The sequence below is a fragment of the Aotus nancymaae genome, unplaced genomic scaffold (genome assembly GCF_030222135.1).
Source record: "Aotus nancymaae isolate 86718 unplaced genomic scaffold, 86718_ANA_hifiasm-v0.15.2.pri h1tg000002l, whole genome shotgun sequence".
Lineage (NCBI taxonomy): Eukaryota > Metazoa > Chordata > Mammalia > Primates > Aotidae > Aotus > Aotus nancymaae.
The window spans coordinates 18,666,867-18,686,827 of NW_026988413.1; the positions used below are offsets into that span (position 1 = coordinate 18,666,867).

The 19,961-nt window shown below is 46.5% G+C and overlaps 1 protein-coding gene across 4 annotated transcripts in view; it reads left to right on the forward strand.

Moving 5' to 3' along the window:
• ATP6V0A4 (ATPase H+ transporting V0 subunit a4) overlaps nucleotides 1-19,961 on the forward strand; it is a 93,658-nt gene that overhangs the window by 14,648 nt on the left and 59,049 nt on the right. For all 4 annotated transcript variants that reach the window (XM_064373023.1, XM_064373017.1, XM_064373030.1 and 1 more), the window contains exons 2-4: nucleotides 12,851-12,984; nucleotides 15,212-15,290; nucleotides 15,576-15,670. In XM_064373023.1, the coding sequence (XP_064229093.1) occupies nucleotides 12,868-12,984; nucleotides 15,212-15,290; nucleotides 15,576-15,670 (291 nt within the window). In that variant the 5' untranslated portion in view covers nucleotides 12,851-12,867. The remainder of the gene's footprint in view (nucleotides 1-12,850; nucleotides 12,985-15,211; nucleotides 15,291-15,575; nucleotides 15,671-19,961) is intronic.

Below are 19,961 nucleotides of genomic sequence, written 5' to 3' on the forward strand. Positions count from 1 at the left end.
GACATGAGCCATGTACCTGGCCCCATTGTTTAAATTTTACATTAAAAAAAATTTTTTAATAGAGACAGGGTCTTGCTATGTTGCCCAGGCATGATCTCAGCTCACTGCAGCCTCCGCCTCTTGGGTTCAAGCAATTCTACTGCCTCAGCCTTCTGAGTAGCTGGGATTACAGGAGTGCACCACCACGCCTGGCTAATTTTTGTATTTTTAGTAGAGGTGGGGGTTTCACTATGTTGGCCAGGCTGGTTTTGAACTTCTGACCTCAAGCGATCCTCTCGCTTTGGCCTCCCAAAGTACGGGGATTACAGGTGTGAGCCATCATGTCTGGCCAATTTCTGTGCCCATCTTTTCTTCACCCGCCACTGACTTTGAGTCCCCAGTTCCTACTTTGAATCCTGCCCATTTCAATCCATTGAAGTGGATCCACGGGGTCCTCAGTAACCTCCAGATCCTTCTCAGCTCTCCCCTTCACGAACACTCCATGATTCTTGAGACATTTTCTTCTTTTGAGTTCTCATTCTTCTGATTATCCTCCTCCCTCTGTTTCTTGTTTGTCTCCTGGTTGGTGCCGCAAAGAAAAATTAGCACTGAGACAAAGGATCTTTCAGCTAATTTTTACTTCCTGAACTGCAGGAAGAGTACCCTTGCTAGCCATCATGCCACAAGAGTACAGTGAATAAAGAAAAATACACAAATTTGTCCCTTACTCATTCGGAGTGGTCCTTACTGCTATGTCTGATCTTCATTGACTGGAGCCAGACCTCACAATCTAAACTAAAACCTGGTTGGCTAACAACTTAAAACTTTTCTAAACAGGTAAAAGCAGTGGAGAGCTGGGACATGCCTGTGAGCACGTCCAGCACACATATCTTGGTTAAAGTACAAGGACATAGAATCTACTATGTGCCTGTAAACACAGCATGTCTAACAACTACACAGGATAGGGCTTGACAAAGAGCTATTAGCACACTTATAATTTATTCTTTAACAAGAAAATAAACTTTAAAAAGGGACTTTTCTGCTGCCCACATCCCCTCTGAGCAGCCTTGAAATCCTGGAGTTTTTCTGTACTCAGGCTTAGACCCCCATTGCCTCTCCCTAGCTATGGGCTGAAGTGTGCCACCCCGTTCCATTCATATGTTGAAGTTCTAACCCTGAGGAGCTGAGAATGTGGCCGTCTTTGGAAACAGGGTCTTGGTGGAGGTAATTAGTTAAGATGAGATTATGCCAGAGTGGGGTGGGCCTCCGATCCAATATGACTGGTGTCCTTATAAAAAGGGATTTGGACACAGACACACTCATGTGAAGGTGAAGGCATAGTTTGGAGTGATGCTTCTGCAAGCCAAGGAATGCCAAAGATTGCCAGCAACCACCAGCAGCCAGGCAAGAGACATGGAAGGTTCTTCCTCACACCCCTCAGAGGGAACCAGCCCTGCCTGCCATCTTGATTTCAGACTTCCAACTTTCAGGGCTGAGTGATACGTTTCTGTTGGTTAAGCCACCTGGTTTATGGCACTCTGCTACCACAGTCCTAGGAAACTCATACACACATTCCGCTCCTCAGGCTAGTGGTTGTCCAGTGTTTTGGTCTCAGGTCCTCTTTATGCTGTTTTTTTTTTTTTTAGAGATAGGGTTTCACCATGTTGGTCAGGCTGGTCTCAAACCTCTGACCTCGTGGTCCACCTGCCTCAGCCTCCCAAAGTACTGGGATTACAGACGTGAGCCACTGCGCCCGGCCTGACACTGTTAAAAATTACTGGAGTCCAGGCTCAGTGGCTCACACCTGTAATCCCAGCACTTTGGAAGGCCAAGGTGGGAGAATTGCTTGAGGCCAGGAGTTTGAGACAAGCCTTGGCAACAATGTGAGATCCCAACTCTACAAAAAAAAAAAAAAAAAGAGAGAGAGAGAGAAAACTTCTTAAAAACAATTGCTGAGAAGATTAAGAACAAGGCAAGGACATTCTCCCTCGCCACTCCATTTCACATCATACTGGAGTCCTAACTAATGCCATAAGAAAAGGGAATGAAAACCATACTGATTAGGAAGGAAGACGTAAAATTTTATTCACAGATGACTTCATTGCCTATATAGAAAATCTGAAGGAGACTGGGCGCAGTGGCTGATGCCTGTAATCACAGCACTTTGGGAGGCTGAAGTGCGTGGATCACAAGGTCAAGAGTTCAAGACCAGCCTAGCCAAGATGGTGAAACCTCGTCTCTACTAAAAATACAAAAAAAAATTGCTTGGCGTGGTGACCGGTGCCTGTAATCCCAGCTACTCAGGAGGCTGAGGCAGAGAATTGCTTGAACCTGGAAGGCAGAGGCTGCAGTGAGCCAAGATCGAACCACTGCACTCCAGCCTGGGTGACAAGAGCGAGACTTGTCTCAAAAAGAAAGAAAGAAAGAAAGAAAGAAAATTTGAAAGAATCAACAACAAAAAAGCCTTCTTGGAACTAGTTTAGATTTTGTATCACAAATCCCTTTTTCTCCACACCTGTCCATAGGACCAGCAGAAGCAGGGTGCTTTTAGCTGGCAAGGCCAGCAATACACCTTCACTGTCCTACCTCAAGGGAACATCAACTCTCTAGTCTTGTGCCATCATTTAGTTTGCAAGGATCTTGATCATCTCTCTGGTTCATAAAATATCAGTGTTCTGTTACACTGATGACAATATACTGATTGGACCTAGTGAGCAAGAATAACAACTATCATAGACTTATTGATAAGACATTTGGATTCAGAGGAATAAATTAGACAAAAATTTATGGGCCTTCTCACCAAAATTTTATTATTTTTATTTTTCTTTTTTCTTTTTGAGACAGTCTGGCTTTTTTGAGACGAAGTCCAGTCACACCACACTGGAGTGCAGCGACGTGATCTCAGCTCATCGCAGTCTTGACCTCCTGGGATCAATTGATCCTCTCATCTCAGCTTCCAAGTACCTGGAACGACAGGCATGCACCACCATGCCCAGACTTTCATAGAGATGAAGTCTCACTATGTTGCCCGGGCTGGTCCGAAACTCTTTCCCCAGCCATCCCTGACATTGCCCAATGGGCTCATGAACAAAGTGGCCATGGTGGTAGGGATGGAGATGCTCATGGGCTCAGAAACATGGACTTCCACTCGCCAAGACCAACCTGGCTATGGCCCCTCCTGAGTGCCCAATCTGCCAGCAGTAGAGACCAATACTGAGCCCTCAAGATGGCACTATTCCCCTGGGGTGATCAGCCAGCTATGGTACTGGGGGTCCATAGACTGGTACCAATCCATGGCCTGTTAGGAACTGGGCCATGTAGCAGGAGGTGAGTGAGCATTACCACCCGAGCCTCCACCTCCTGTTAGATCAGCAGAGGCATTAGATCCTCATAGTCGCGTGAACCCTATTGTCAACTGTGCATGAGAGGAACCTAGGTTGTGTGTTGCTTAGGAATCTGATGCCTGGTGATCTGAGATGGAACAGTTTCATCCCAAAACCATCCCCTACCAGCCATCTGTGGAAAAATTGTCTTCCACAGAGTAGGTCCCTTGTGCCGAAAAGGTTGGGGACTGCTGCCTTACTGCATCTCTTAGTGTGACCCTGCTCTTTAATTAAGGTCAATGGGAAGCTGCAACAACACCAGCCAGGCAGGACTACAAATGGCCCACACTCTTCAGGAATGAAAGTTCGGGTCACTCCACCCGGTAAAAAACCATGACCAGGGCCGGCCGCGGTGGCTCACACCTGTAATCCCAGTACTTTGGGAGGCTGAGGCAGGCGGATCATGAGGTCAGGAGTTTGAGACCAGCCTGACCAACATGGTGAAACCCTGTCTCTACTAAAAATACAAAAAAATTAGCTGGGCGTGGTGGCGGGTGCATGTAATCCCAGCTACTCAGGAGGAGGTTGCAGTGAGCCGAGATCACACCACTGCACTTTAGCCTGGGCAACAGAGTGAGACTCTGTCTCAAAAAAAAAAAAAAAAAGAACCATGACCAGCTGAGGTGCTTGCTGAAGGTAAAGGGAATATTGAATGGGTATTCTGTAGTATAGGTAGTTATAAAAACTCGATACAACCACATCGCCAGTTCCAGAAACAAAGACTATCATCATCAATCAGAAACTTTTCCCTTATTATTATTATTTTTTTTATTTTAGAGACAGGGTTTCACCATGTTGGCCAGACTAGTCTCGAACTCTTGACCTCAGGTGATCCGCCTCGGCCTCCCAAAGTGCTGGGATTACAGGCGTGAGCCACCGCGCCTGGCCTTTTCCCTTATTTTTTATGAACACACTTGTGCATATGTATACACATATTAAGCAGTTTTCTCTCTTTTCCCCTTATCATGAAACATAAGGTGTATTGATTTCATATCAGTATTTAAGTATTGTTAATTTTACATCATAGTAATGAAATTATGGGGTACAGGAGAAGAATAAACACCACTCAAGGAGTTTACCACCTCTTCTGGGGAAGAGATTAGTGCAGTTTTAGTCATATCGTGTTGGATGGAATTATAACCCTATCATTGTCTTTATTTGGAAATTAAATGTGGTTTAAGAGTTGTGTAGGGCCTGGTACGGTGGCTCACGCCTATAATCCCAGCACTTTGGGATCGGGCGGATCACGAGATCAGGAGATCAAGACCATCCTGACTAACATGGTGAAACCCCGTCTCTACTAAAAATACAAAAAAATTAGCCAGGTGTGATGATGCGTTTCTGTAATCCCAGCTACTCAGAGGCCGAGGCAGGAGAATCACTTGAACCCTGGAGGCGGAGGTTGCAGTGAGCTGAGATCGCGCCACTACACTCCAGCCTGGTGACAGAGCGACACTCCGTCTCAAAAAAAAAAAAAAATGTTGCGTATAGGTGCCAAGTTGACAAGGGCTGGACTTAGGATGGTTATTTTTATGGTCAACTTGAGTGAGCTAAGTGATGCCCACATAGCTGGTAAAGCATTGTTTCTGGGTGTGCCAGTGAGAGTACTTCTCGAATAGATTAGCATTTGAACTGGTAGACTGAGTAAAGAAGATATTCCATCTATGTGTCTATCCTTCCACCAATACCACAATCTTTTTTTTCTTTTTTTAAATATTATTATTTTTCAATTTAAAAGAAAAAAGATAAAATTTCTGACACCTCCTGCTTAAAACCCAAAAGGTCAGAAGGATCGTGAGGCCCCGCTTTCACAGTTTGTATTTGTGCTGAAAATCTAGATCAGGTGAGCTTTTGCCCTTCTGCTCCACGGGAGGTTTCTGTCCTCCCTGAGCTCGCCTTAGTTTTTTTTTTTTTTTTTAGACAGAGTCTCACTTTGTCACCCTGGCTGAGTGCAGTGGCATGATCGTGGGCCACTTCAGCCTCGATCTCCCCAGGCTCAGGTACTCCTCCCAGGTTGGCCTCTCGAGTAGCTGGAATCACAGGCACACACCACAAACCTGGCTAATATCTTTATTATTATTATTCATAGAGGTGATGGTCTCCCTGAGTTGCCCAGCCTGGTCTCAAACTCTTGAGCTCAAGCAATCCGCCTATTTTGGCCTCCCAAAATGCTGGGATTACAGGTGCAACTCATCGCACCTGGCTCAATACTACGGTATTGATTACTGGTGCTTACAGTAAGCCTTAAAGTTGGTAGAGTGTTTCTCCCACTTTATTCTATTCACCAGATCTTTGCTGATACCACCTGGGCTAGAGGAGCGGAGATGCCTCATTACTGCGTCGCATGTGATGTTCACCACCAGTGATGGGGAGGGGAGCTTATTACCAATGGGTGGGGTAACAGTTCTGATTAGGTTTCTTCTGACACCCCCAACAGGGGTGAACAAGGGAGCCTTGTTACCACAGAGTGGGGCTGACATTCAGACTCCCCACGCAGCCTGGAAGGCTAGGCTCCCCACTTGGGCTTTGCTGGCAATGGGGTGGCGTTTAGCTAGGTTCGAGTGCTGATTCTCTGAAAGTTTTCTTTCTTGGTAGGCTGCGCTTTTCCTGGTCCTTTTGCTGGAGTGAGCAGGCTTTCTCTGGAACTTTTCTGCTGCACATGTTGCTGGCTTCTGCTGCACTGAGTCTGGAATATACAGGTTGATCTATCCCTTATCTGAAATGCTCAGACCAGAAGTGTTTTAGATTTTTTTCAGATTTTGGAATATTTGCACATATATATAATGAGATGTGAGATGTCGTGGGGATGGGACCTAAGTCTAAACACAGAAGTCATGTATGTTCCTTTTTTTTTTTGAGATGGAATCTCGCTTTGTCGCCTAGGCTGGAGTGCAGTGCCGTGATCTCGGTTCACTGCAAACTTTGCCTCCTGGTTCAAGTGATTCACCTGCCTCAGGCCTCCTGCATAGCTGGGATTACAGGCGCCCGCCACCATGCCCTGCTAAATCTTTTTGTATTTTTAGTAGAGACGGTGTTTCACCACGCTGGCCAGGTTTGTCTTGAACTCCTGACCTCAGGTAATCTGCCCGCTTCGGCTCAATCTGTAGGAAGTAACAAGAAAACCCAGAGAACTCAACCTCTGTGTTGTTCCTTGCATCTTGAGATTCCTAGAGGGTTTATCTTCTGTCCATCTTTCATAGTCTGCTTATGTTCTCTGTGCATATACTCTACAGGGTTTTTATTTTTACTGACTGGGAAGAAAAAGCATTTCTACTCCATTTTTCCAGATGCAGAAGCCAAAGTAATTTTTTTTTTTTTGAGACAGAGTCTCGCTCTGTCCCCAGGCTAGAGTGTAATGGTGCAATCTCGGCTCACTGCAACCTCTGCCTCCTGGCTTCAAGTGATTCTCCTATCTCAGTTTCCCGAATAGCTGGGACTACAGGCGCGCGCCACCACGCCTGGCTAATTTTTATATTTTTAGTAGAGTTGGGGTTTCACCATGTTGGCCAGGATGGTCTCATGATCTGCCCAACTTGGCCTCCCAAAGTGCTGGGATTACAGGTGTAAGCCACCCTGCACCTGGCGCAAAGTAATATATTTAAAAATGTGAACCAGGTGATACCATTCCCTTGCTTAAAATTTTCCAAGGGATTCCCAATGCTATTAGAATAAAAGCCAAATTTCTAATTGGCCCAGAAGACTTCACATGTCTTGCAGACCTCACGTGGTGTGGCCTCAGTCTCCTAGTCTGACATCCCACGCACATACTTCTTTTTTGTTTTTTTTGAGGGAGTCTCACTGTGTCTCCCAGGTTGGAGTACTGTGGTGTGATCTCAGCTCACAGCAACTTCTACCTCCTGGGTTCAAGCGATTCTCACGCCTCAGCCTCCTGAGTAGCTGGGACTACAGGTGTGCACCACCACGCCTGGCTAATTTTATATTATTAGTAGAGAAGGGGTGGGGGTTTTACCACGTTCGCCAGGCTGGTCTTGAATCTTGGCCTCAAAGTGATCCGCAGGCCTCGCGTCCCCAGACCGCTGGTATTACAGGTGTCAGCCACCACATCCCGCTCTATTTCCACTTTCTAAGTAAGCCTCTTCTATTTTTCAGATAAAGTCACTGAGGCCCTGGGGTTAAATAGCTTTCCCAAGGTCATGCACGGTAAATGGCAGAGCTGGGATCCTGACTCTGGCTGTTGGGCCGGAGCCTCTGCTCTTAACCATTAGGATGTACTATTTTTCCCTTATGTTCCTGGGTGGTTTCTGAGCACCCAGACGTTTAAAAACTACTGCCCCACCCACTGGCTGGGAGACACCGCAAATGCCCGCCTTGGGGAAGAGCAGGATGAGGGTGAGCGGGGTGGGAGGCCCGAATTGAGGCCAGGGCTCCTAGTGCCTCCGGAGCTCATACAAAGGGAGAGGTAGAGTGAACACTGGTAATGCCTTTTTGCAGTTTTCAGTTCTTATCTTCCTGCTCTCCTTTGCAAATCTTGAGTTCAGCCTTTGGAACGCCATCCAGGTGAGTCTGGATTCTTGGGCGGATCCGCCCTGGCTGGATGGGCGGGTGCAGCTCTGCCTCTCAAACCCAAGCAGCTCCCTTCCTCTGGGGCCTCAGTACAGAACACCTGCTCCCTCAGAGGCCTGGGGCTGCAGTGCCCAGGTTCACAATTGCTGTGTCTCCTTAGCTGATTTTCCCAAACCGCCTACACCCAGCTGCTTCCCAAGCTAAAGTTTGATTTCTCACTCTGTGTTCTCTAAACAATGGTTCTAATATGATCACGCATAAGTATCACCTGAGGAGCTTATTAAAAATGCAGATCTTGGCCAGGCAAGGTTCATACCTGTAATCCCGGCACTTTGGGAGTCAGAGGTGGCAGGATTACTTAGGCCAGGAGTTAGAGGCCAGTCTGGGCAACACAGTGATCCCCTATCTTTATGTTGTAATATTTTATAAAAATAAAAATAAAAAAATTAGTCAAGCATAGTGATGCACACCCGTAGTCCTAGCCACTCAGGAGGCTGAGGTGGGAGGATCGCTTGAGCCCAGGAGGTTGAGGCTGCAGTGAGCGGTGTTTGTGTCACCGCACTCCAGCCTGGACAACACAGCAAGACCCTGTCTCTTAAAAAAAATGCAAATCTCAGACAATCTAGGAAATTGGAATCCTGATGGGATATTTGATATTAAGGCAAATTTAAGAATTATTGAATTTTAGGAGTGACTGGTATTTTGTGTGTGTGTGTGTGTATTAAAGAATCCTTATCTTTTAGAGATAGATGCTGAAATATTTTTGAAAGAAATAATATGTGTGGGATTTGCTTCCAAATATTCAGAGGTGGGTAGGGGAAGTGGGCGGGGTGTAGATGATAGAACATTAACTAACTGCCGTGGCCGAGTGAGGTGGACATGGGGGTTCCCTGTACCATTTTCTGTACTTTTGCAGGTGTTTTAATGCTTCCATACTAAAAAGTTAAAAAAACAAAAAGGACGCCCCTCACTCATTCTGGGGTACCTTCTAAGGCCCCCTGGGGGGCGCAGGGGAGAATCCCCGCAGGGGATCTGTGCCATTGCTCTGGAGAAGCAAAGCTCACTCAAAAAGATGCAGTGTCTGTTGCAGCCGCCCCACCCCTGGGCAAGAGAAACTATTTAATTGGCTTGTTCTGCCCCACCCACCGTCTATCAAATAGTAGGAAAAGACAAGACCCCCTCCGAAGGAAAAGGGCACATATCACATTTGCTTCTGTCTCTTTTTACCTGGGCCACAGCGGAAGCTGAATTTTAGCCATTGGGCATTTCATAAGGAGTCTTCTATTCTTCTTTGAAAGTAGAATGTTTTGGTTAATAGTTGATAGGATGGTGTGATTTTTCTATTTTCCAAAACTATCTTTATTTTTTCATTTTGTATTGTTTTTATTTTTGAGATGGAGCCTGGCTCTGTCACCCGGGCTGGAGTGCAGTGATCTCGGCTCACTGCAACCTCTGCCTCCTGGGTTCAAGCGATTCTCCTGCCTCAGCCTCCTGAGTAGCTGGGAGCACAGGCGCGCGCCACAGCGCTCTGCTCATTTCTGTTTGTATTTTTAGTACAGACAGGATTTCACCATGTTGACCAGGTCAGTCGCAAACGACCGACCTCAAATGATCCGCCCGCCTCAGCCTCCCAAAATACTAGAATTACCCGTGTTAGCCTCCGAGGCCCCGTTTTTAAACGTTATTTTGTTTTTACAAGTTAAAGGGATGTTTTGGTTTGCCGGGGTCCTTTTAAAGCCTCCAAGAATCTTGTCCTCAACCCTCAGCTTCCTGAGGGGCAAGTTACTTTCATTAGAAAACAAATGAATGCTTCCTGCTGAGGACTTAAGGTCATGGCAGAGGGCACAGGGGAGCGGGGCCGAGCGGGCTGGCCGGTGGGGCAGGTTTGTCCTCACCCACAACAGGTCCGTGTTGATACAACAGAGCCGCCTCCTGGCTCTTTGGGAGCCTGGTAGGAGAAGGAGCCGGGAGGGGCGCTGCGGGGAGGCCACCTGTGGATTCACCGGCTGCAGCTCCGCCCAGGACTGCTGGCAAGCCCGTAGGGCCGCCAGACTTGTGGCTCCTGGTCCGCCGCATCAGGTCGGGGAAACCACTGTCTACCCCAGACCCCCACCCAGGACCGGCCTGGAGGAAGCTGGGGTAAGAAGGGTGTTGATGCTGTGCTTTTGGTCTGCATGAAGCAAATGCCTGGGGTCTCTGGTCTATGTTCCCTTGGCTGTAGTTACTAGACAGGGCAGTAGGAAAGCTTTGAATTCATCTTGAAGTCAAAAGGTACAAATATGGGGCCAAACCATGCAATTCTTGAGGGATGTTGTTTATCCTCTGGTCCACACATGGGAAAATGCTTCTGGAGCGCCCAGTTTGTGGTCCTATTGACCTAGACCGGTGTGGGAGTGGAAACAGGGCAGCTTCTAGCCTCATGGACTTCACTGGTTTGTGTGTGGAGAATCCAGGGAGTTAAACAAGCGATTGCAAATGATTGCTCTTCTGGGAGCATGTAGGAGGGGGCTCAGCTCCTTGGGGGTGCTGGGGGTGCCAGGGAAGGCTTGTGGAGGAAGAAGATCCTTACATGGAGACTGGAGGAGTAACAGGGTCATGCTGGGCGTGGGATGGACGGTGGAGAGGATGAGGTTGAGGTTCCAAACCCAGGGAAAGCCTGGGCAAAGGTCCTGAAGGGGGTGGGAGCTGGGGAGAAACGCAGGGTCCCTGGAGAGGCCAAAGCTGGAGGAGAACACAGAGAAGGCCAGGTCCTGCAGCCGTTGGCTGGGCAGCTTGAGGACGTTAGAGTTGGTCCTGTGAGGAACCGGGACAATGGATCGGCCCAGGAGATACTCTGTACATGATCAAATTAAATCGACTCTGGAGGTGTGGAAGTTCTTCCAGAAGGTTGACTTGGGGGGAAACAGTGTGGTTTGGCAGCAGGAAGGCCATCAGGATCTTTGGGAATAGCTTCTGTGCCCTCGTCCTGCCCTTGGCTCTCATACGGCCTTCAACTGAGCCATTGGGAAGAGCTTCACTTCCTTCCAACCCCTGGGAGGTGTCCTTCCCGGCCTCCTGTCACTCAAGTGACACTGGAGGCAGTCCAACGGACAGCATGACTTTGATGGTCTATTAAGGAATGGAGAAATGTTCAGGAGTGACAAACTGCTACACCCCAGGGTTTGGAATGCATTGATTGCTGTTGGGAGGCCTCTGACGCACCGGGGCTGGGTTTCCTGGCTGTGTATGCTGTGTGCGGGCTGGTGGCACTGGCTTGGAGATCATCTCCCAGTTTCACAGTTAAACTCTGGATGTGCCATCTGTTAGAGCATGGTGGATGTTTTAATCTATTTCGGTCTATATGTTTGAAATTCCCCTTTCAGGAGTGTAAGTCTTAGTTTTTTTTTTTTAATCAGCAGCGTCGATACGCACTTAAGACTGTATGTGGAACTGTATCTTGCAGGTCAGTTTTGGCTAACCTAACTCACAGCATTCCCCTCCCCCACTCACCCGTGGGTGTCCTTCTTCCATATATAGGACATACAGATTTATTCCTGCTGACTGTGCAGGGCTCTATTTAATCATTCTCCTATTGATGGATATCTAGGTTACATCCATTTATTATAATTATTACATACGATGTTATAAGAAACATCCTCATTCATCTGTTTCTCCCTACATATCCAGGTCTGTCTGGATAAATAGCAGTGGAAATCTTGATTTGTGGGTATGAGGGATATAAGATTTGATAGACATTGATAAATTGCTCTCTGAAAAAGCTACAAAGAATTTACACTTTAACGTTGGATATACCCAATAGGCATACGGATTAACCAAACCTTGTTCTGATGACAAAAACTATTTTTCCTGACTAGACAAATTGAGGACAAAGTATTCTGTAATCCAAAGTTGGTTGGATACCCAGGATTGAGTTCCGGAGTGACATTCTAGTGTATGAAAGGGCCTGTTTTCTCATACTCTCTACAACCCAAGTCTTTAGTCGTATTTCTAAATATTTTGCCAGCCGCGTGCAGTGGCTCATGCCTGTAATCTCAGTATTTTGGGAGACCAGGGTAGGAGGATCACTTGAGTCCAGGGGTTCAATACCAGCCTGGGCAACACAGCAAGATCAGTCTCAACAAAAACAATTAAAAAATTAGCCAGATGTGGTTGTGCACACCTTTAGTCCCAGCTACATAGGAGGCTGAGGTAGGAGGATCTCTTGAGCCCAGGAGATTGAGGCTGTAGTGAGTTGTGTTTGAGCCACTGCACTCCAGCCTGGGTGACAGAGCAAGACTCTGTTTTGAAAATAAAGTATAATATTTTGCCAGTCTGATGGAGGGCATAAAGTGCTGTCTTGTTTTTGTTTATATTTTTGGAATCAGCGTAGCAGGGCATGGTGGTATGTACCTATAGTCCCAGCTACTCAGGAGGCTGAAATGGGTGGATTACCTGAGCCTGGGAGGTTGAGGCTGCAGTGAGGCAAAATTGCACCACTGCACTTCAGCCCTGGGCAACAGAGTGAGACTCTGTCTCAAAAAAAAAAAAAAAAAAAAAAAAGTCTCCCCAAATCAGGAGTGATTGCTAATGCATTTATTTTCCCAGTTAGATTTTGATTTATCTTAAATTAAACATTTCATCCAGGCTGGGTGTGGTGGCTCATGCCTGTAATCTCAGCACTTTGGGAGGCTGAGGTGGGAAGATCACCTGAGGTAAAGAGTTCTAAACCAGCCTGACCAACATGGAGAAACCCCGTCTCTACTAAAAATGCAAAATTAGCCAGGCGTGGTGGTGCATGCTTGTAATCCCAGCTATTCGGGAGGCTGAGGCAGGAGAATCTGGGAGGCAGAGTTTGCAGTGAGTGGAGATCACGCCATTGCACTCCAGCCTGGGCAACAAGAGTGACATTCCGTCTAAAAAAAAAATTTGTCCTAAGGTTTTCACACATTTATTACCTTAAACGTTAATATCTTTTTCTCCTATAGACCGAGGCTGGGCCAAGATGTCGTCTGTGTTTCGAAGCGAGGAGATGTGTTTGTCACAACTGTTTCTCCAGGTGGAAGCTGCATATTGCTGTGTGGCTGAGCTCGGAGAGCTGGGATTGGTTCAGTTCAAAGATGTAGGTACTGAGTTCTTCGGAGATAAGAGGAAGGCAGGGGCGGGAGTAGATAACTCTTGCACAACACTTCTTTGTGGTGAACAGTAACCATTTTGTAGGCAGAGGAGCCGTGAGCTGAAATTGATGAAATTCTGTAGTTCTAGTGCTTATTGCTGGGATTTGTCATGACCAGGCAAGTCATTAAAAAATGTGTGACTCCTCCCTCCGTGCCTGTCTCCTCTATAGGAACGTCTTGAAGCTCTAATGCAATCACTACATGCTACATGTCACGGAATTTTTTTTTCTTGTGTAGCATTTTCAAACATTGAATATAGCCAATGAGTATGTAGATTACCAAACCTTGTTCTAACCATAAAAACTATTTTTCCTGACTCGAGAAGTCGAGGACAAAGCATTCTGGAGTCCAGAATTGGTTGTAATACTCGGGGTTGAGGTCCAGAGTGATATTCTAGGGTTGGGGTGTCTTGATTATGACATTGGAGTATCATTTCCCAGGGGCAGTTTAGATCCTCACCAAACTCTTAGTCTAATTTAGAAAATCAGTCTTTCTTTACTTCTTCACTAAGGTCAAGGTCAGAGCTAAGCTCCTGCAGGGAAGGATCATATCTTGTTCTTCACATCCCTAGTTCTTCACACAGGACCTCGTATGAGGCAGGTCCTCAATAACGTTTATTGAGCTGAGCTGAGAGTTGAAGTTTTGTTGATGACTGTGATACATTACATGGAGCTGTGTAGTCTTCAAGGCCTGGTCGTTTTCATGACCCCATTGAGGATTTTCAGGCTCATTTAGATAGCCAAGCCAGAGAAATAAGGTAAACTTAGATGAGGGAGGTCCCTTTCTTTCTTTCTTTCTTTCTTCCTTCCTTCCTTCCTTCCTTCCTTCCTTCCTTCCTTCCTTCCCTCCCTCCCTCCCTCCCTCCCTCCTTCCTTCCTGTGACAGATATATGATTTGAAAGATACATGATTTGAAAATAACAGATATGTGACTTTCTCCCATGCTGTGGAATTTTTTCACTTTCTTGATAGTGTCCTTGGATGCACAAAAATTTTAAATTTTGATTAAGTCCAATTTTTTTTTTTTTTTTTTTGAGACAGCGTCTTGCTCTGTCTCCCAGGCTAGAGTGCAGTGGCGCAATCACAGCTCATTGCAGCCTCGACCTCCCAAGCTCAAGCCATCCTCCTGCCTCAGCCCCCTGAGTAGCTGGGACTACAAGTGCGTGCTACCTCGCTCGGTTAATTTTGTAATTTTTTATAGAGACAGGAACTCGCTATGTTGCCCAGGTTGGTCTCGAACTCCTGGGCTCAAGCGATCCACCAGCCTCGACCTCCCAAAGTGTTGGGATTACAGGCATGAGCCACTGCACCTGGCCAGGACTTTGTTTCTTTTAGAAACGGTAGGGTGAAAGTTGAAGCATTCGGGCGATTGAGTATAAAAACACCAAGGCGGCTGGGCGCGGTGGCTCACGCCTATAATCCTAGCATTTTGGGAGGCTGAGGCGGGTGGATCACGAGGTCAAGAGATCGAGACCATCTTGGTCAACAAGGTGAAACCCTGTCTCTACTAAAAATACAAAAATTAGCGGGGCATGGTGGCGCGCGCCTGTAATCCCAGCTACTCGGGAGGCTGAGGCAGGAGAATTGCTTGAACCCGGGAGGCGGAGGTTGCGGTGAGCCGAGATCGCGCCATTGCACTCCAGCCTGGGCAACAAGAGCGAAACTCCGTCTCAAAAAAAACAAAAAAAAACAACACACCAAGGCGTTTTGCCTGTAACTCACCTGTCTTGTGCATGGAAGTGTGTATTCCTAAGATAATTCCAGCAACTTCTCTAGCATTAAAAAGACAATAAAATAACCAAAAGGGGGCTGGGTGTGGTGGCTCACGCCTGTAATCCCAGCACTTTGGGAGGCTGAGGTGGGTGGATCACCTGAGGTCTGTAGCTTGAGACCAGCCTGGCCAACATGGTGAAACCCCATCTCTACTAAAAATATAAAAATTAGCCGGGCGTGGTGGTGGGTGTCTGTAATCTCAGCTATTCGGGAGGAGAATCGCTTGAACCCAGGAGGTGGAAGCCGCTGTGAGCTGAGATCGCACTACTGCACTCCAGCCTGGGTGACAAGAGTGAAATTCTGTCTCAAAAGAAAACAAAAAAAAATAAAAAACAAACCAAAAGGAATATATTGGCAGCTGTTGCTACTAATGTGTGTCTTGTGATTTTTCCTCCCCTAGTTAAATATGAATGTGAACAGCTTTCAAAGGAAATTTGTGAATGAAGTCAGAAGGTGTGAATCACTGGAGAGAATCCTCCGTAAGCCAATTTTTTTTGCTTACTGTTCAAATGTGAACTGGCAAGGGGGTTAAGAGTTTGCACGTTAACAAATGTGTCCCTATTTGCAATACTTTTTGAGGTGGTCCTGGAGGCCCACCTGGAGGGAATGGGGGAGGTTGGGGGTGGGATCCAGGAGTTGTGGCAGCTCCTGGGACAATTCAGGCAGCTGAGGTGAGCGAAAGGCACACATCTTGCTTGAACTCGTTTCTTAGTCATGAGGAAACACAGTCACCTTGGGGTTTCTGGTGGGTTTTCACTCCTCAGATTTTCTGGAAGATGAGATGCAAAATGAGATTGCAGTTCAGTTGCCTGAGAAATGCCCACCGACCCCGCTCCCACGGGAAATGATTACCCTGGAGGTAAGTTCTTCTCCACTTTGCTGGCCTCCCAAGCTAAGGACAGTCATGAAGCCTGTCTCCTTGAAAGCTCTGAGAGCCGCTCGCAGGTCCCGTGCCTGGTTGCTGAAGGCACGGAGGCGGCAGGCTTGCATGACTGTCCTCTTCTCAGGGTGAAGGCCCCAGGAAAATCCCAGTGTGCAGTTTTTAAGTCCGGTGAGAGCTGTTTTCCTTTCTCAGCATATCCTGAGGGAAGCTTAGCCCACTTTGAGGAGTGATTGCTTTTGTGGGCTTATGATTCTTACAGGCAGTGGAGTCATCTATGGGGTCCTGCTGAATGGGCTGACTGTGGGCTTAATGGATGTTTTCTCATTCTCTGTCTGGGGAAGCAGCTGATGGGTTGGACCCATTCTAGATGGAGGCCGCTCCTCTGACTGGCTTCTATAGGTCAACTGGGAGAAGACTTCCGTTTTCAAGGCCATTTCAGCTGCTGGGGCTCTCCCTCTTTCCTTTCCTTTTCTATTTCCTTACCCTCTGTCTTTTATAAAACACTGAATACTGGCTGGGCGTGATGGCTCACCTCTGTAATCTCACCACTTTAGGAGGCCGAGGTGGGCAGATCATGAGGTCAAGACTTCCAGACCTCCCTGGCCAACATAGTGAAACCCCGTCTCTACTAAATGTACAAAAATTAGCCAGGCATGGTGGCAGGTGCCCGTAATACCAGCTACTTGGGAGACTGAGGCAGGAAAATCACTTGAATCAAGGAGGCAGAGGTTGCAGTGAGCTGAGATCGCGCCACTGCACTCCAGCCTGGGTGACAGAGAGAGATTCTGTCTAAAAACAAACAAACAAAAAACACTGAATCCCTGCCATGTGCGAGGTACCTTAGAGAAAAGTAAACATGACCGTGTCCTCCAAGGGCTTGTAGAGCAGATGGTGGGAACAGGAATGAGGGGCAGGGCTGGGAGAGGAAGTAAAGAGATAGGCAGAGCCAGACCATGGAGGACCCTGGGGGGCTTAATTAAAAAAGCAGCTATTTTATCCTCAGCGGTGGAATATCCTCAGCTATTATATCCTCATTCAGGGTATAGGCAGGTAGGCAAGGCTTCACTGAGCTGAGCCTTTTCTCTAGCTGGGATTTTTTTTTTCTTTGAAGATAACTTCAAATTCTTGAAAAATTTAAAGCCATCAGTAGTATAAATTTTGATACTCACATCAAAATATTAGATTGCCATCTTGTAGAAAATATTTTGGACCTTGTCATATTTCTTTTGAGATGGAGTCTTGCTCTGTCGCCCAGGCTGGAGCGCAGTGGCGCAATCTCGGCTCACTGCAACCTCCGCCCTGCGGGGTTCAAGTGATTCTCCTGCCTCAGCCTCCTGAGTAGCTAGGATTACAGGCACGCACCACCATGCCCATAGACTAAAAGAAATATCTAGCATAATAGGCCAGGCTCAGTGGATCATACCTGTAATCCCAGCACTCTGGGAAGCCGAGGCAGGTATATTGCTTGAGGTCAGGAGTTTTGAGACCAGCCTGACCAACATGGTGAAACCCTATCTCTACTGAAAATACGAAAAAAAAAATTAGCCAGATGTGGTGGCTCATGCCTGTAATCCCAGTTACTTGGGAGGCTGAGGTGGGAGAATCGTTTGAACCCAGGAGTGGAGGTTGCAGCGAACTGAGATCACCCCACTGTACTCCAGCCTGGGTGACAGAGCGGGACTGTGTCTCAAAAAAGAAAAAAAAAATCTAGCATGCTATTTTAAGGTGTTAAAGCTCTACACCTTTGTAGGAATAGTTGGATAAGGGGCAATCAGATGTGTGCACAAGTCTTTCCTTAGTGTTATTCTTCTGAATGTTATTTGCTGTAAAAATGAAATTAAAACAGCACCAGGGCTGGGCATGGTGGCTCATGCCTGTTATCCCAAGATTTTGGGAGGCCAAGACGGGAGGATTGCTTGAGCTAAGGGGTTTGAGACCAGTCTGCCCAGCATAGTGAGACTCTGTCTCTACAAAAAATAATAATAATAAAAAATTAGCTGGATGTGGTGGTGTGTACCTGTGGTCCCAGCTACTTGGGAGGCTAAGGCAGGATATTGGCTAACAGAAGGTTGAGGCTGCAGTAAGCTGTGCTCACACCACTGTACCCAGCCTGGGCAACAGAGTGAGACCCTGTCTCAAAACAAAAACAAAAAACACCAGCATAAAATGAGGAGAGTAATATCTTTTGCCATTCATTGTTCACGGGGATTGATTTGGTGGTCGATGGATATGACTAATCCTGCAGTTAGCTGTGTTCCCCCAGCATTGCTAGAGAGTCGAATCCTTTGGCAAGAGCACACCAATGGCTCTGGGTCCCTGCCTTGTCAGTTTCTAAAAGGTCTTTTATAACAGTCCTAGAGGAAATACTAATTCAGGAGGAAGGAAAAAAAAGAGCCATCCCAGCAGAAACTACCATGACTTTTCCTTGTTTTCAGGCGTTATTCTCATGCAGGTATATTTTTATGTGATTACATATCCATTATGTATGGTAATGGCAGCATTATTTTTTGGTATCATTAAGTGGAGAGAGGAGATGATTAGGAAATGGAGATTTACTTTTCTCCCCAACTTTGTGTCATTATATTCAGTGTTCAAAATTCAGGATAATGGCTGGTTCTGTGAGGGGACGGAACGGAGTGTAACTGCAGCTAGATGATGGGTGGATGGGATTTGCTCTGCTAGTGTGTGTTTGAAATTTTCCATAGTAATTCAATTTTGTCTAATCCTAAGCATTTCAGGGGGAGCTAACATTTACAAGATTATCATTTTTTATTGTTATTGAAAAAATCTCTTTATGCCAGGCGTGGTGGCTCACGCTTGTAATCCCAGCACTTTGGGAGCCTGAGGCCAGTGGGTCACTTGAGGTCAGGATTTCAAGACCAGCCTGGCCAACATGGTGAAACTCCATCTCTACTAAAAATACAAAAAAATTAGCTGGGCCTGGTGATGCACACCTGTAATCCCAGCTACTTGGGAGGCTGAGGCAGGAGAATCACTTGAACCTGGGATGCAGAGGTTGCAGTGAGCCAAGATTGCGCCACAGCACTCTAGCCTGGGTGATGGAGACTTTGTCTGAAAAAAACAAAAAACAAAAAAACTCTGTTAACAGCATCTCTTGGATGTCTTAGATGGACTGAAAACTATCTAGTGTGATGATCTCTTTAAGAGGTGACCTTACTCCATTCCCATTTATTGTGATTGCTGATTCACTGGCTTTTTGGGCTATATCATTCCTTCTGTTTCTTACTTCCCTTCCCTTTCCCGTCTTTCTGAAATACCTGCCAGCCCTTCCCCACTACCCCTTGGTGTGCAAGCTACAGATGACAGTTACACTTGACACCTTAAGACACATAGTCACTCAATTTTTCTCATAATATTTGATGCTGGTTCAATGATCACCCCTTTGTGGATATATGTCCTTTTTTTCCCTTTAAGGTTTTGTCTTTGTTCTGTGATAACCTGTTTTTTGCCAGCTAAAACTAACTCTCTCTTTTACTCAGACTAAAAGCTGTTCAGGCTTTACGTTAGCTCCTTGAGCCGGACAGACTCCATCTTAGCTTCTTCATTTTAGTTATTTTCCCACCATTAAGTATGTAACTGTAGTATGCAGCTGGGGCGGGCTGACACTGGGCACCTCCAGGAACGCATTTGTTGATAAGAGGCTGAGTTAAGTGGTACCAGCAGAGCCTGGGAATGCAGGTGCTGTCGAGCGCCCAGAGCCCCCATTATCTGTAAGTTGTATGTTTTTCATGACAGCTTTACCCCTCGCACCTGGCACTGTCTCATGTACCAGTTTATCTTTTAACTTTTTTGCTCACTCTGCTTTTGTGAAAAATTTGCTTCAGCTAGGTTTCCCCCCTCGCCTTCAAAACTAGGGTGTAAAAGACCACCTAACTTTTTCTTAGGGGCCGAGAGAATTTTGGGCGTTAGCCACCTCTCGGTCACCAGCATAATAAAGGACTCATAATTCAATCTCAGAGTTTGGCGCATTCCTTGACTCGCGCGGGTACAACGGTTCTATAGTTTCACTCCTGTTGTGGATTTGTTATTGCTTCTATTGAACATTAAATTGAATTAGTATAATTTTTTTTTTTTGAGATGGAGTCTTGCTCTGTCACCCGGGCTGGAGTGCAGTGGCACGGTCTTGGCTCACTGCAACTTCCACCTCCCAGGTTCAAGCGATTCTCCTGCCTCAGCCTCCAAAGTGGCTGGGATTATAGGCGTGTACCAGTATGCTCGGCTAATTTTTGTATTTTTAGTAGAGATG